This window comes from Mastacembelus armatus, chromosome 5 (assembly GCF_900324485.2).
Source record: "Mastacembelus armatus chromosome 5, fMasArm1.2, whole genome shotgun sequence".
In the NCBI taxonomy this organism is placed as follows: domain Eukaryota; kingdom Metazoa; phylum Chordata; class Actinopteri; order Synbranchiformes; family Mastacembelidae; genus Mastacembelus; species Mastacembelus armatus.
Genome location: NC_046637.1, coordinates 12372592 through 12390144, shown reverse-complemented (window position 1 = coordinate 12390144; position 17553 = coordinate 12372592). Strand labels below are relative to the sequence as shown.

The 17553-nt window shown below is 38.2% G+C and overlaps 1 protein-coding gene across 5 annotated transcripts in view; it reads left to right on the top strand.

Annotated features, from left to right (window-relative positions):
• The first annotated feature begins 3545 nt into the window (after nucleotides 1–3545).
• cadpsb (Ca2+-dependent activator protein for secretion b) overlaps nucleotides 3546–17553 on the top strand; it is a 64933-nt gene continuing 50925 nt past the window's right edge. For all 5 annotated transcript variants that reach the window (XM_026306650.1, XM_026306648.1, XM_026306649.1 and 2 more), the window contains exons 1-2: nucleotides 3546–4057; nucleotides 16375–16488. In XM_026306650.1, coding sequence (XP_026162435.1) covers nucleotides 3725–4057; nucleotides 16375–16488 — 447 coding nt within the window. In that variant the 5' untranslated portion in view covers nucleotides 3546–3724. The remainder of the gene's footprint in view (nucleotides 4058–16374; nucleotides 16489–17553) is intronic.

Below are 17553 nucleotides of genomic sequence, written 5' to 3'. Positions count from 1 at the left end.
TGCAAATTATTGTTTGGCAACAGAGGAGTGGACAGACAATTATTTTTTATACAAATAAATATTAAAACTTTAAGCAACTTGGAAAGAAGGAAGCTGTATGTATTGACGTGTCTATTTGAAGTTTATTGCATACACACAAATACCCTTTTCTCCAGCTGGCTCAGCTGATGCTTCTGCTTATGGAAACATTAAATACAGTAGGTGGAAATATTAAAGATACCTATAATGTATTTATGATTCGTCACAACTGTCATTTAAGATATCTGCAATGACATTTTGACTAGTAAGAATTGTTTATTGACTTGAATGGGGAGTTTTTTTTTAGATATCTGCATCTGAATTTTGATTATCCACAATGTGAATTTCAGATATCCACAATTACATTTTAACTAGTCAAAACTTGAATTACAGTCAGAACTCCTTTTTAGATGTCACAGGTGCTACTACGCTGTTTTAGCATTTATTAGATGTCTACAATTACATTTTGACTAGTCAAAACTCACATTTAAGATACGATGAATTTTAAAATGTATTTTTGACTAGTCTACAATTAGATATCTACAATTATGACTAGTAGTATACTAGTTTTGAATATCCAAAAAGATATTTAAGATATCTCTTAAATGTGTCAAATTACAGATATCTTTAATTGGAATTATGACCATACAAAACCATTAAAGATATCTGTAATTCAGCTTTTGACTAGTCAAAATGTGACTAGTGAAATGTGAAATGATATCTTAAATAGCAAATATCTAAAATTCAGTTATGAATATTCAGGTGAAATCTCTTTAATGTTAAAATGGCTTGCCACAGCTGCTCATCATGTTCTTTTTTTAACCACTAGAAAGCCAGTAACAATATGGAGACTGAATATACAGTACCAGAGGAAAGATAAACAAACACAAAGTACACTAGATTGCATTTTAACCTTTGAATATGTTTACAACCTGGGAATGTTTTATAACTGTTTTTGTTGCATTATCTATGTATTATTTCTATATGTAGGTGAAACCTTCCCAACCAACCAATGCCTATAATGCCTAGAATAGGTCCTGTGCAATCCTGACTTATACCCTGATTATTTCAGTTGCTAAAAACGCCCCTGACAACAAAGTAGTCATTTCAAAATTTGTTAAATTATGATGCTGTATTTGTGTAATTAAAAATTTGCTATATCAAATTAAAGGATGATTTGTATACAACTTGTTTCTGCTTCATGTGGCCAAAAAAGAAAAAAACATCCATTTTGGCCTAAATGCTAAGGTTCAAAATTAATACTGGAGCTTTTCAATATATCACCTTTGTTTTCCTTTTTTGAAGCATCTAATAATCTTTGAACCTCAAATGGGTGAACTCCACTGGCTAACAAAGATTGTGTTACTTACTAGAGGTTATGGTGAGTGTTGTTTAAACTTCATGTTCATTGTTGTAACAATGGGAATTGAAACAGTAGATCAAAATGCAATCATTGTTGCATGACAAAACTTCATCAACGTTTAATGTGCATATACTCTAGTTGAAGTAGAGGAGCAGGCCAGAGAACACCAGTCAATTATTAATGTTTAAAAGGTTTGGAGAGTTCTGTTGCTTAGGTTAGTGCTAGACCTCTCTCGGCTCTCAGGACTGTGCAGTTGCTGAAAACTGAGGGGTGTCAGTCTATTAACTGCCTTGCTCAGGAACTGGCAATGGCCTGTTGGGAACAAAACAAGCTTAGGACTGTGGGGAACACAGTCAAACCTCATGCGGAGAATACACAAGGACCAGCTGTGTGAGTCAAAACTAAAGAGACACTATTAAATGGCAAGTCAGGGCAAGCAAAGAGCCATTAGTGCGTAACAGAAGATGAAGTCTTTGAAAACATCATTATCTGAAGGGAATTTACTTGTCAGACACATAAGGAGCATCTGAAGTAGCAGGTAGTCAGTCCAGATGTTTAATCTTAGAGGTGAAATATGCAGGCCTCATCCTATATGCATGCTGAGTTTACAGTGTAAAGACTGTCAGAGCCACGAGAGTGGGGTAGGGGAGCATAATATAGGGTCAGAAGGGTAACATTAGTGGTAAAAAAAGATGTGTTTGGGGGCAAAATCATCCTAATGTGACAATAAAAGTGCAAGGTTTCCTCCAGAATGGCGCACTTTAAAAGACAGCATTTGGAACTGGGGATTTAAGCAAATCATTGATGGGATTTGCATATTTGTTTACATTTTCACTGAATATTGGTCAACACACAAACAAAATAATAGTCAGACTTTACATGTTTCCTTTGAATTTATTTGTTTGTGACAGGCACAATGAATATTAATCAACATCAGTGTAAATATATCACTGTTACTCACTCACTGCTTTATTTGACCACTTTTAAATGTAGGGATATTAAACCTTTTCATTTTTCTGAATTTTCTAGAGTTTTTGTGTCCACACTGACTTAAAGGTTGAGCTTGACAGTTCACGGTTAGTTTCCAGACAAGGGGTTGCGAGATAAATCTGAGTAGTCTGGGGATGATAAACAAAAATGGAACTAAAAACACACATATAGACAAATTCTGTTTATTGTTTCTGACTTTCATCTTTCTCTATCTCACCAGGCCTCTGTGACCTGTTTAAATCTGGGAAGGGAACAACACTTACTGGTTGAACTGCTTGAAACTTATCTAGATTCATATCGGTTTGCTTGAAAGGTCAAAATCTAAAGCTCACAATCTAGAAAAAAATCTCAGCAGCAGATTTTTCAAAACATATTATTCTGTAGTGTTTGAATATCTAGCACTTTTAAACAGAAAGGTGAGGATTGTTGGGAAACTTGGATAAGATTTTCAGACATATATCTTTGCAATATGTGTTCCACATCGGTAAAAGTCTGAATCTCTATATTCTCAGTCGCAATAGGGTCCCTAGTCTTTGCAAATTTAGTTGAAGACCTATTCACATAATTTCTATTTAGTAGATGAAAAGCTTCTGTGATCCAATGTGCTGGCAAGAGATACCAGAACATGCTGCAACAATCAATCAGAAGCGTACAGACATCCTGCGAGCAGCTGGATCTTTATGGCTCCCCCCACCCTCCACCATCGCACGGCACGGGGCGGCTCATTCTGCAAATTTTGCATTTACTAATCTGCATCCCGGAATAATCCTCCCCATTTCAGTGACATTATCAGAGAACTCTTGTGGCAGCCATTTTAGGTGTAAAACTGCAGACCTTATGAAGAGCTACAGTAAAGGAAGAGCCGCGCACCCTTCGATGTCGGTGCTCCTGTTATGCGTTCAGGACCGCGGACAGCTCCCCACGTCTGCTTCCAGCCTGGCAGGCAGGGAGAGGCCATACCGCGCTTTCACTAAAAAAAAAAAACACACAAAAAAGCCTCCTTCCCCTCATCTGTACACTACCCTCCGGCTGACCCGCCCCTCCGCTCCCTTATCACCTCCCCCTCTCACATCCGCAGCAGTGACTGGCCAATAAAATACAGAAAAGACGTAAGCATCGACGACGCAGGCGGAGGATGCTCAGTGTGAAGCAGACTCAACGTCTTCCAGCACAACTCGTACTGCTGACATCTCTCAGAGAGCGAGTACAATCAGGGCCCATCTCTGCCCTCACTTCGGGCATATTCTATATTAGCCCACTTCTACACAAGGAACAGACAACGGTGCAAGCATCGTAAAAAAAGTCATTTAGTAGGGTAGGATATCTGCAAGGACGCATCACCTATAGAGCAAGATGTTAGATCCGTCGTCCAGCGAGGAGGAATCTGATGGGATAGTGGAGGAGGAAAGCAAGGAGGCGATGGCCCCCCAGGCCGGGTCCCGCATCTCTCCAAGCAGGACCAGCGAGAGCTCGGGTGGACTAGCGCCCAGCAGCAGCCGCAGCAGTGCTCGTCCGACCAGCCCAAGCCCGTCAGCCGCTAGCGAGGAGAAAGAAGATCTGGAAAAGCTGCAGAGGGAGGAAGAAGAACGGAAAAAGAAGCTGCAGTTGTATGTTTTTGTGATGCGATGCATCGCTTACCCATTCAATGCAAAACAGCCCACAGATATGGCAAGGCGACAGCAGAAGGTAAGGGCCCTCGGTGCAAAGCCATAATTAGCTAATAAGCACATGCTGACGAAATGTTTCCTTTCATAACCCATCGCAGATGTTGTCATTGATGACCTACATAGGGTACACCACAGTGGGGGTTTGGCCACTAGGCCTATTCGATAGCGCCAGGAATCAACCCAGTCCCAGTGAAACCACTCTTTGTTTTTTGACGCAAAATGTTGAAATCCACAGAGCATGACAGGAGCACATAAAGGCGCTCCAAGCTCCGGATAGTGGAAAGGCACATGGTACTGCAGAGCTGCAGGCTGAGTGCAGTCCATGTTCATCTATACACAAGCTCACAAGTCAGATCAATCCCAGATCCCAAGAAACCCATTAAGTGAAAGGGCGTTCAGGAGATGGTGGATGTCGATCTAAACCAGAACGCTGTCATTGTTCTTATTGGCCTACATCTCACCGAAGTCCTGCTTTCCTTCAGATGTGCAGCTGTATGGGCTTCTATGTTCTGCCTTTCTGGCAGATGCCCAGTTCCAACCCGTTTGCGCCATCACTTATCCCGTCAATTTGGCCTCCCAAGGTGACTTTTAGGCACATATAGGTGACTTTTAGGCACATATCTCTTGAGGAAGGCTGCTTATTAGCCTCTCTATCACGCAGATGAGCTAGCTTCTCTCATTGGGGTACAGGAAATTAATTTCATTAAAAATGTCTATATGTACATATTAAAATTTTTATTCCCTTATCTACATGAGGTCAGCTGATGAGATGCATAATTTATTGTAAGGGACAAGGCCTACATTCTGGCTTCATGTAGCTGCTGAGGTGCTCCAATGATGTTAATGCCAGTTTTGGGTCATCATGTCCTTACTGTCAAAGTCACCATGCACGGGGTCTACTGTACTAAAGGAAAACTTAGGACAGTTGCCCTAGCTCATTGTCTTTGACTTGTGGATTTTATTGTAACAGAATATCTAGGCTTGTCCTTCATTGCCAATTCCAGTTGTCTTTAAAAAAATGAGGCAATTATACAGTGATGACCATATTTTTGTGTAGAGGACCTTCACACTGTGAAAGCACCTGGTCATCATATGGTTCAGTGAAACTGTAGTATCTGCTTCTTGTAGCAGAAGTTGCATTTAGTGTGGTGTGTGGACCTGCAGAAGATTCATTCAGCTCAGTTAAACCTAGGCTGATCATGTAGCACTCACCTGAGTATAAACTGTAAACAATACTATGGAAATGCCGCCTCTGACTGTTATTTTTCTTTAATCTGCAGACAAATCATCTTCCTCTGGACACAGTTTAAGGCATATGGTCTGACTTTTCTGCTGACTCATGCACAAGTGCATGTGGGAGGTGTAAACCACAGTGTTTCCATGTATTTGTGTTTGTTTGTAGTCCCGCTCAGCGTTGGTTTCTGATAGTCTAATGTATGCTTAGTAATGCACTTTCCTATCTGGTAGCACAGGCAGCCACAATCCTCTGCTGTGGGTGAGGGAATTCCTGGACAAACAATCCAGTGCTTGCTATCAGGCCAAGAAATCAAAGAGTGTCTATCTGCCTACAGTCTGCCTCTACACTTTGATTGTGTATTTTTAAAACCAAATTTAATTGGCTTAAGCACAAGAATAATTGCAAGTGAATACTAAAATGTAAGTTGATTATTTTCTATTTCTCTAAGCAGTCAAACACCCTTGAATATGGTCTCCTCAGATGTTCATAAATGATAATTTATTATTTAGGAAATTCAATTCAATTCAATTCAGTTCCGCAATACAAATCATCTCAAGGCACTTTACAAAAAACAAAAAAAAACAAAAAAACAACAAATCCCTTATGAGCAAGCACTTGGTGACAGTGGAGAGGAAAAACTCCCTTTAACGGAAGAAAAAACCTCCAGCAGAACCGGTCTCAGTTTTGGGCGGCCATCTGCCTCGATCTGTTGGGGTGAGTGGATAGAGGAGAGAGAAAAGAACAGCAACAATAAACAACAAATAGACACTGAAGGTTGGTGGGGCCAGTAACTGCACATCAGCGATATACAGCTCCAGGACCAGGGACACCTGCAGAAGGTACAGAGAGAGAATAGAGAGAGAGGGAGAGAGCACAAACTATGGGAGAGAGTTGGCTACACTATGTAATATGTAGCATATTACAATCGTGACTATTATAGATTATGCATAGCATTATAATCAAGCAATTTCTGTAACTGTAGACTTTAAGGCCTTGGTAAAACATGTGGAGCAGCTCCATGATAATCCATTAGAAGCTCTGGCAAACAAACAGCAGTGATGGGCTATCACAGAGAAACATACCAGGCTGTAGAGTATAGTAAGCACCATGCTGCTTCATGAAATATATTGGTGACTGCCTATAACAGTCTCTTCCATTTGACGGGCTAGGAAAATAATTTTGCTCTCACTCTGAAAGATTTTCACTAGTAGCAGTATAAGAAGGCTGCTGCTGATTAAATGCTGCTCGGGGTAAAAGTGCATATTAAATTGGAGATACATGAGAGAGGGAGAGAGCACAAACTAGGGGAGAGAGAGGGCACAGGGTTAGTGACATTCAATGGTGGAGTATACATGTGAGGGCGGAGGAGAGGAAGGAATAAGGAAACTTTACATTTAAAAAGACATTCTGGGACAGTTTTCTGTGGATCTGGATGTTGGCTTCTCTGCTGTGCAGTCCATTGGTCATATAGCCACTTTTATATAGATAGCTGTCCTCTCTGTCCGCTGCTAATAAGCATATGCTATTATGCTAACATGGTAAGCTAAGATAGCGGTAAACATGGTAAGCACTCTACTGTAAACCTTTATACAGTCAAGTGTAATCAATGATTAGCAACTGATCTCCTAAAAATGGAATCTGATTAACCAAACTCACATGATTTTTATAGATCACAACACTGACCAGAATTGAGAAGCTTTTTTTCAATTAGAAAGTGTGATGCCCTGAAGATAATCTGACCCAATAAACTCATCTGCCAGGAGCTTTCCTTAATAGAGTGCCTCTTGGCTCAGCATTTTAATACTGTACAGTATGCTGAAGAGGCTCTGTGAATTGTGGACCAGGCTTTGTGAGAAGAATGCAAAGTAGAGACAAATGCAAATTGGTCATACTAGGATTAAGTTTTCCTCTTTGGTGTTGAGTCCTGATCCTGGGAAAGGATTTTGGCTGTCCTATTGTGGACATGTTTTACATGCGCTGGTTTAATAGGCTTGTAATGAATGTAAAAGGTACTGTACTTAATGATAATTTACTGTGTTTGGAACTGATCTGTTCATTCCCAATAAGGATTGGTAAAAGTATCAACACTTTTAATTTGCCACTTGTGTTATTAAAAAAGATTAAATGCAGCTAAAACATTGTGGAAAGACAAATGTCAATAAAATTTAATAGTGAAGTAATCATTAGATTGCAAAGGCTTGGGGTGCATCAATTTAGACATTAGAACAGTAGTTAAGAAATGTTGAAACTCTGGTAGAGCTGAACAAGATGTCATACATACAGACATATTATATTATACGTAACATTTGTATGACTGGTTAATTGCTTCCTTTAACTTTAAATCAGACCAAAACTATGTGGAAATAACGGGACAGTGACAGACTTGCAGTTTGGGAGCTGCATCTGAATTCATGCTGGTCTACAGTATTACTAGGCAGTGAAAGTCATCCGTGGCGAGCCATTTTATCATTAAAGGAACCACACTGCTGTCTGTAATTACATTTTAGATATCCATAATGAGTTTTCTCGTAGTCAAATGTGTATTTTCACTACTTAGAATGGTAATTAAAGATAAAATTAGTAGTTAAACTAAATGGTGACATATGAGCTGTGCTGTTTGTTCCTTAATATGCAAATTATATGCAGAACATACATCATGTCCCTTAGCCCTGCCCTTCAGAGCCCTCGCCTCCACGCCAAGAGAGTGAGAGTAATCTGAAACTGAAAAAAAAAACAAAAAACTTTGGCATTGAAAAACACTTACATTAACAAAAACTGAAAGATTGTAATTATTTTCAGTATTAATACTTTTTACAATGCCCATGCTTTTCTTTTCAGTACAAATGTTTCAGTGCCAAGTGTTATTTTTCACTGCCAAAGTTCAACTGTCACTGTTCTGGCTCCATAAGAGCTCAAGTACAAGATTGAAATAATTTGCATCATTATGTAAGATGTTAAAATGGTATTCTGCCTAAAAAAAGGCATCTTTCACCAATAAAAGAAGCTTTGGTGTCAAAGACAAGCTTCAAGTTAACAATAAAACATGTCAATCAGCATTTGAAAGCTGGTGCTGAAAAATGTTAGTCTCTCCCATCCAGCAGCAGATGTCTTGGCATGTTTCATAAATGCTTGTGTTAAAGAATGAAGGTGTTTGTCAGCAGTACGGATATGGCTTGTGAATTCCAGAGTGACAGCTGAAAAGCAGCAGGTGAAATACCCTCTCACCCACAATCTGTGCAGTGACTGAGGTTTACATATCACAGCTTCAAAAATTAAACATCTAGTCTATCTGTATATAACAAAAAGGGAAAGCTAAGATTTTATTTGTTAAAATACCCGCAGTGCCTTTTCCCAAAGGTTTGACTACTTTGAAGGCAGCAATCACAGTCATCAAACTGACTCATATTTGCCCATTTAAACAATCCAGCAATGACCTGATATTGATATAAATGGCTGTACTCACAGCATAGCTATGCTCATAACATTGCTATAAAAATGCAAACATTACACCATAAAGTGTCTGGATATGAATAAATGGTTTTGAGCTTGAAGGAAGCATTTTTTAAAAAAGAATTAGAACTTCTCATATGAGACTAATTTGTATCTGTGATCTGGCTTGAAAACAACACCTCACATAGAGATGTGTGTTCTCAAACTGCTCTCTCTCAGAATACAGTATGTACTTGTTAATTATAGTAGACCCTATGTGTTCTCACAGAGCCTGTGTAATCTTGTGTGCCATCTGAAGCAGCATCTTAACTTAAGTAGACAAATGCTCAACCTTAATCCTGGTGGCATAGAACAAAAATATCCCAGTGATGTGAAGACTATAAAACAGAATTGTGCAATTGAGATTGGTTAATGTGTCCTCGTGCTCCATGAATGGATTGAGACAGATTAGTCTGCAGGGCTTCTGCCATTATTTTCTGATTGCTGTAAGATTTAATCCTTTCTCCTAGTGCACATCAGTCTTACTCACAAAACAGGGGAAAATGAAAGCTGGTTTGCTGAAAGTGGACATTAGATATTAGTGTCCCCTGATAGGCAAAGAAGCTGGAACACAATGGAGCTGCATTACATTCTGTTTATTATAATCACAGTAAGAGAATATGCAATTTGTTATCATATGAGCCTAAGAAAACCAGCAGGCATTGACAGTCTTAAATGATCAATCGACTGTCAAAATAGCTTCTGCTCTAATCAGATTTCTGAAATACAGAAACTACCGCTGGGTTCCAAGTTTAGTTTCTGTTGACATTAACATTATCTGAAACTGAGTACAGTGATTAGTTATTAAGATTGGGAGACTGCAATAGAGCACCCTCACATAGATCAGTGTGTTTTGTTTGTGCTTGAACAATAGCAGACTACACATGCCTGTGCAGTTTTTACATATTAATCATAATGCAATTTACAGTCAGTTACTCAGTAATACTCTAAATGCAGCAAACCAAAATTAAACTGACATAATTTTTCTGTCTTCTCAAACTTTTCTAATCACATGTTTTTATCCTGCAGTTTTGACATTTTTTTCTCATAACTACAATTTTGTAGTTGTATACATATTCATAAATATCTTTTGAGTTTTGCCAGTGAAATGAAGGCAGAAGGCTGTTGGTGGTCACTAAGGGTGCATGAGTGTGTTTGCTATTATGTTGAACCATATAAAACATTGCTTCAAAGGGAAAATCACTTGGGTATGACTGGGAAAAACAAAGCGGAGAGAGACAGAGAGAGATTAGTAGTGGTAATTTTCCATATTAAAGAGAAGACACGATCAGCACGATCATTACTGCAGTCCTCTGTTGAATTTTTTCCCCTTTTTCTCAGATGAGTCTCACATAGGCATAAAGGACACAAAGAGAAGCCTGGAGCAGCCATGAGGCTGTATGTCAGGAAGGCACTCAAAAGTTTATGCTGCTGCTTTCTCACAGGTGTTACATGTTCTGAGTCAATGCCTTAAAACAGAGTCAATACACCACTCAACTCCTGTCAAACACCAAACTTAAATCTCTCAGTTTTTCTTTTTTGCTCAACATTATTGCTTTCATTCATTACTTAATATTTTTTAAATGCTTTTCAAAATCTCACATTTAATTTTTTGGTTAAGTACTTACAGCCTAATTTATTGTGCTTTGCTATGTACAATTTAACAAAAATACAAACCCAAATCTGTGCATCTTCATTCTATACTGTAAGTGATGCTCTACACCAGTTAGAGACCTTCAAAGATCAATATAAATCTGGTTTTAAAAAATCTATAAAACCTTCATGGTACATTAGCAAGTAAGGTTTCTGAATGCTGAGTGGTTAGAATACAAACAGGAGAATGTGCTGCATACACTCAGGTTGGCAGTTTATCAGGTACACCTACTGTAGCTAAAACAAAAGTAGTATCCTAATTCACCAGTCCTGCAATAAATCTTCCATTCATGAAGGTGATAATGGATAACTGCTACAGTGCAAGATGCTGCGTGTGAACACAATATTCTCCTGTGTATGTCGGCGGTGTCACAGCTCCTGAATATGACAGCAGTGTGGAGATTGGTTATACAGAGCCAGGGCTTCCTGTTTCATCCCTGTTTGCTGTGTGTCAGGCTCTGTCTGCAGAGTATACAGTTGACTGTTTACTAACCTAGCAAAGTGGTATTCACTCACACAACACTGTGTGTGTGTCCGCAGCACAAATCTATTTGAGGATGTTTGGATGAGGATAATAGCTTGTGCATCTGTCTTTGCATAATTGTAGTTTTGTGACCACAGTCACTACACGATACTGGTGTGTTGTGTTTGATGAGGCTTGTTGATGGTAGATTTTGTGCAGCTGTCATGCCGTGCTTGCTCCTGTACTAGTGTTTACTGTTTACTCAGATAGGGGCTGGTGGTGTCATCTGTAACATGAATAAAGTGTGCTTTGTGTAGCAAACAATACCATGTTTACTCAAAACGAACAGCAGCAATAGAAGGAAGCTGTTTTATGAACAAACTGATCTTGAACACATGAACATAAGTGCATATTCTTTTATCACCGTATAAATTTGAGTTCATGACTGTAAAGTTTACCTTCCGCATACATACTAGTGTATTTACTACTGTCCACCACTAAAAAGTAAACATCTAATTTGCTGCCACTGAATTTTGGAAAACTCCTTCATTTAACTTCCCGTTGGACAGTTATATAACTTCTAGAAGCTCGAGTGTGAGTCAGCACAGCAGAGGCTTTATTGCACTAAACTATGGTACAGTAGGTTCAGTATATACTGCATTCAATTAGCTAATTACACCACTCATCACAGCACTGCAAGGACAGCTGATATGTTGTTGAACAAGTCATGTTGATTAAAGAATCTCAGAGATATACAGTATACGAATAGAATCTTAATCGTTTTAATTATTGTTTATATCAGGTGCTGTGACCTGCTGTTATTCTGGTTTAGTCTTTCCTTCTTTCTTAACACTTGGAAGGATACAACAAATGCACACTTTGTTATCCAGACAAAGACTGAGGGACTGATCTTTAAATCCCCCTAGTCACTTGTTATATTCAAGCCTAAATTCTGTGCTTCATATGAGAGAGAGAGAAATGAGTAGATAAAGATGAATGACCAAATTATTATTAGATAAAACACTTTCTAAACATTTAAAAGCTGTCATGTAGAGTACAGAGTTGTAGCTACCATTGAGGATGCAAAGTTGTATTGTATTGTATTTTTTTCTGAGACTTTGGAATTGTATTTAAAGGCTGTATCTATAAAATAGATATATAATTTATTGTCAAGGTAATTTTTAATGAAATTTTTAAATGCTGCACAACAACGCAAATATTGAATCAGCTATGTGGTCAAACTAGAACCTCAAATCAAATCAAATCAAATCAAAATCAAATCAAATCAAATCAATTTTATTTGTATAGCGCCAAATCACAATACAAATCATCTCAAGGCACTTTACAAAAACTAAAACAAAAAACCCAACAAATCCCTTATGAGCAAGCACTTGGCAACAGTGGAGAGGAAAAACTCCCTTTAACGGAAGAAAAAACCTCCAGCAGAACCGGGCTCAGTTTGGGTGGCCATCTGCCCTGCCTCTAATATTATAGTTATTTTGAACTGTAATGAAGTTACTGTACACCAAGCTGAAGTCATGTGCATATCTCTACTATTGATATGTGAAGGGTGATTAATGTCACTGCCTACTTCATTGTAAACCAATGAATCACCATGTAACAGAGCAATCTCGATAAGTGCCACAATCGATATCAGCTAAGCAGGAAAATACGTCTTGGGAATCTGGCAATACTAATGAAAATAGAGTCACTTTCACTCATCTATTAACTTGGTAACTAATCAGTACAGCTCTCCAATCAGCAATGAAATAAGCAGCATGGAGAACTGAGAGTCATAAATACTTTATGCAGCAAAGCTATTCATTGGAAGAAGGGAACACATTTCTCCTGGTTTATTGTTTTATGTTTCAGTGTTAGCTCTCCAAATAACCACACACATAGACACACACGCAATGACACGAACAGTTAGCAGCTTGTTCTATTGTCACATAAAGTCAGATCGGCCAAGAGAAACTGTCAGCACAAGCAAAAGTATTATTAGCTTTGACCTTTCATGCTAAAACCTTCAGGTAAACAACAAATGTGTTGAATCTGTGATGGGATGACTGCCCATTCCCCATCACAGATTTTAGTTCTTCTACAGCTGTAAGTAAAAATATACATAAATTAGACAAAAAGTTAATAAGTCACAGTCTGCCGCTGGTCATATGGATTATATCCAGGGGTATAACTAACAATTATAAAAATTAAATTCATTGTTCAATAAAATGAAAGAATAATGGTGAAAAATGGCAATTATGATTTCCCACTTCCTACCTCAGTATCTTTAAATTGTTGGTTCCAAAACAACTCAAAAATATCTAGCTTAATCCTTATAGTATAAAATAAAGTTTGAGAGGCTTGAAGCCATGACATTGTTTTTACCCTTTTTGTTTTTTATACTGTATCTACTAGTGTGTGGTTATATTCCAGAAAGCTGTAGTATATGAAACCTCTAAAAACACAGTGCCAGAATGGCCCTAAAACATTTCTGACAGTTAGAATCAAGTCTGTTTTTGTGCCTTTTTTCAAAAGCACAGCAGCCCAGAAACTGCCTTAGTCCATATCCTACCTCTATAGATTACCCATTACTCATACTGCTTTCTTGAGTTGGGGTTTTTTCTTTCATATTTTTACATTGTTTGCGTCTCATCACTGAGCATGCTGATACTTCAGCCTGAGCATCTATGCACATTTCTTTTCCATTTATTAAAGCATTTCCTATACATATAACTGCTATATAAAATTATTGCTATTATTGCTCATGGGAATGTTAATGAAAGTCTCACAAATGAATGCTTCTGTAGATTATATGCCAACATCAAGGGTATTACATTAACTTGAACCATTACATTATGATACACATATGTCATAAGTTAATCAAAGGCAAAAGACTATGTAATGTTTTTATTCTGACCCTCTCACTTGCAAACAACTATGATTATGTTTACTTCAGCCTCCAAGTGGCCCCACAAACCAGAGTGATTTGCATACTGTTGTTAATATTAACATTTCTTGCCTCAGGATGTTCTTTGAACACCACATCCTATTAAGACATGGCAGGAATGGTCAACACTATCCCTTGAATCATTTGCAAAGATGAATAAACCTGAAACCTTGAGGCAGAGGCACAGGTATCGATCTCTGATGTTGTTGATGTACTGTTATGTGTTGTAAGTGGATCTTTTATGTTTGAACATTAGGTGGTATTTCATTCTGAGGTTGACTCTGCTACAGGAATCGTATATTAGCTGAATTTATAAGTGACACCTTGGTGAAATGATTTGAGATACACTGAGTTTAATTTTGTATTGGTTTTACTGATAGGCATGTTATCTTTTTATTATATTATCTATTATCAGTGTTTGTATTTTATGTGTTTATAAGCATTTATAAGCACGTAAATTGTTCCTATTAGGTCGGACCTGGGTCCTTCTACTTTGGCTCATAACAAAGTGTTATGTTACATGATCCTCTTTTTCTGAACAGTACTGAAGCAGTACTGGGGTAGTACGATGGGCACACAGATGGTGTTGAGATTGCCTCATAGGCACATGATATGTGGTGCTTTTCAATCTCACTCCTACACTAAAGTCTGTCACTTGCAATGTGTGGCTGGACGAGCACAAACACACACATTACCAGCAGGTCGTTGTGCTTGTTTGATATACAACAGCTTGAACTGTAAGATTGAATGTAGTTGGGAGAGTCTCACTCTACTGACTGTTAGGTCACTGACTCAGTAACCATGTGTGAAATCAATTCAAGAACATCTAGACCTGAGTGAGACTCGTGAGTGAACTAAAAAGACAACCTCACATCTCTATAAAAAAGAATAGATAAATATTCTAAAGTACAGCATGAAATATAACAAACAGAATGTGAGCATGATTCAGATTCTGCAACCACACTAGCAATTACACATAATCGTGCTTTTCCTAAATCCTGCTGTCAGCATGTTTTGTGTAGAAGCTTAGCTTGCTTGCATTTGCTAATAACAAATGGGGTGGAACAAGGGTTAGCACTGTCGCCTCACAGCAAAAGCTTCTTGGTTTGAAATGTGCTGACTGACCAGGGCCTTTGAGTGTAGAGTTTGAATGTTCTCCCCGTGTCCATGTGGGTTTCCTCCTCGTAGTCCATCTTCATCTGACAATCCTAACACATGCAGGTTAGGTTAACTGGTGACTCTGAATTGTCCGTAGGTGTAAATGTGAGCATGAATGTCTGTCTCCATGTGTCAGCTTTGTGGCAGACTGGTGATCTGTCCAGTTTGTAGCCGAGCTCTCACCAAGTGTCAGCTGGGATGGGCAGACGCCTAATGATGTTAAGTGATAATTTATCCTAAAGCTAACATGAATGTCTGTAATGATCTGCCAGTGAGTGTTTTGCTTTTTATTTTATTCTATTTCCTGTCTCTTCTTGCTTCATGATCTTCAGTATTACTCACATCAGTGTACCCAATTTCTTTCAACTGTGTTCTATCACTCTGGTTCATGTATTTAACTCTTTCTATCACCTGTTTGCAGATCATTGGTTATGGGTTATGGTTATGGGTTCAAATTCATGTCAATGACCTGTTTTTATTATGGTTACATTTGTCATCATCATTGTCACAGCTTTGAATTTACTAGTCACCATGTCTCCATTTTTACCATTGTTTTAACAGTCATTTTTACCATCTTGTTCTTCAGATTTTTCATGTAAGTTGGACTCTCATATGTTTTTGCCATATAGCTTGCTCACATTATACTGACAGCTCACATAATAATAAAACCTTGCAAATCCTCACCACTCTTGCTTTGTGTCTGTATATTGGTCCAAAATCAAAACTACCCCCAGCTGAATTCTGACAATATGAAAATGGAAGAATATAGGAACAATGGTAAAAGCATTAGAAGACTGACCATGGACACTGGATGTAGTGATGTATTATTTGTATCAGCCTGTTAGTTAGAAATACAGTATAGCGCGATAAAGCAAAGCTCTCAATTTGACCGTCAATTTTTGACTTGCAGTAACAATCTCTGGTTATTGATTGGAAAAATTAGATTGTGGCTCCTGATTTTCCTGGTTTCACTCCATATGAAAGCACAAGGAGCTCAGAGATTCGGTATGATCTTGTTATTGAGATGCTGCTCATTTTCATTGCATGAAGCCAGTTGATGTGATGTGGGCACTTAGTGAGACTGGCTCCTCCAGGCTGTTTACCTTTAGAAGTCTTCAGAGCATAATGGCTAAAAGTGGATAGAAAGGTAGACCTACAGTAGGAAAGACTGGAGGGATTACATCTCTCCCAAGTGGCCTGGGAGTACAAGGTGTTTCCCCAGGAGAGAATTATGGAGGTTTCTAGGGAAAGGAATGTTTAAGCCACTCTGCAAGCCCTGTACCCGTAAAAAGACATTCAAAAACATGTGCAGAACAGTCATATTATTGACATATTTTCCTACGATGGCTTTAAATTGAAGCTGTCCACTGTTTTCCCTTGCTTTCGCAGATTACCAAGCAGCAGCTTCAGCAAACCAAGGACCGCTTTCAGGCCTTCCTCAATGGAGATACACAAATTGTGGCTGATGAGGCATTCATTAATGCTGTGCAGAGCTACTTTGAGGTAACCATTCACCATAACCATAGCAGTACAATCACAGTCAAAACTATTGTGTTATCCAGGGACTACATGCTTTCAAACTAGTTACTGTGTTGTGCATATATGTCCTTCATGCATGTCTTTATTCTGTCTATTCTCTCTATAAAAATACACCTGAATATTCAACAGCCATTATTCCTCAACAATTCTCTGACATGAAGGTATATACTATTTGTTTCTGTAGGTACACAATATCATCTGGATCACTTTGTAGAGGATTTCAAACAGTTTTTTAGCTTGAGAAGTCAAAAAGAAAAAGCATTACACAGTCCTCTTGCTATTCCCTGTGAAAAGCAGCATTCAGACAACTGAGTGGTTAAAATGGTGGCTGAAGCTTTTCACTGCACAGATTATGAGTCAGAGCATGTGGCTGACACAGCCATCTTTTCCAACCTCTCTATTTAAGCCACAGATGAAAAAGTCATTATTACCATGCATACGTTACAAGGTCTGAGATTGTAACTCTCAGGAAATGTATACACTAGACTGCCATAGGAGTTAATTACAGGATGACCTCTTTGTGACAGCTAACATTGAATTTGGTGTCTGATATTTAATGTAAATGTAAAATATACTAGAATTTAAGGATGGGAGGGTGATAAAATGAGGTGCTTTATAATAATGTGTTTTTGGTAGTGTTCTGTAACATGTAGGTTAGGAGGCAATTCCTACACCTGACAATGAATTAGAGTGCTGCTATTAATGTGCACTCATATTTTTGAACAAGAACTGTAATTGTGGCAGTCAAAATAATTACGGTTTGATGAAACACAAATGTTTAATTATTTTCTGTTTACTCTTCTTTTTTTTCCTCTTGGGTTTATTAGCACCTTGTCTGCAGTGTGTATATCATTTTCACAAACCAAAATATTGTCTTAACATTTTATTAATTGGCAGTTTCCACTGAAACATACACCAAATATGAAGGCTAATGTACCACTGTACCTTTGTGTTTTAGTACAGTACTCCCTGCTTTTTAGCCATGAAGGATGCTAAGAATAAAACGAGACTGTCAGAGCGACAAAGCAC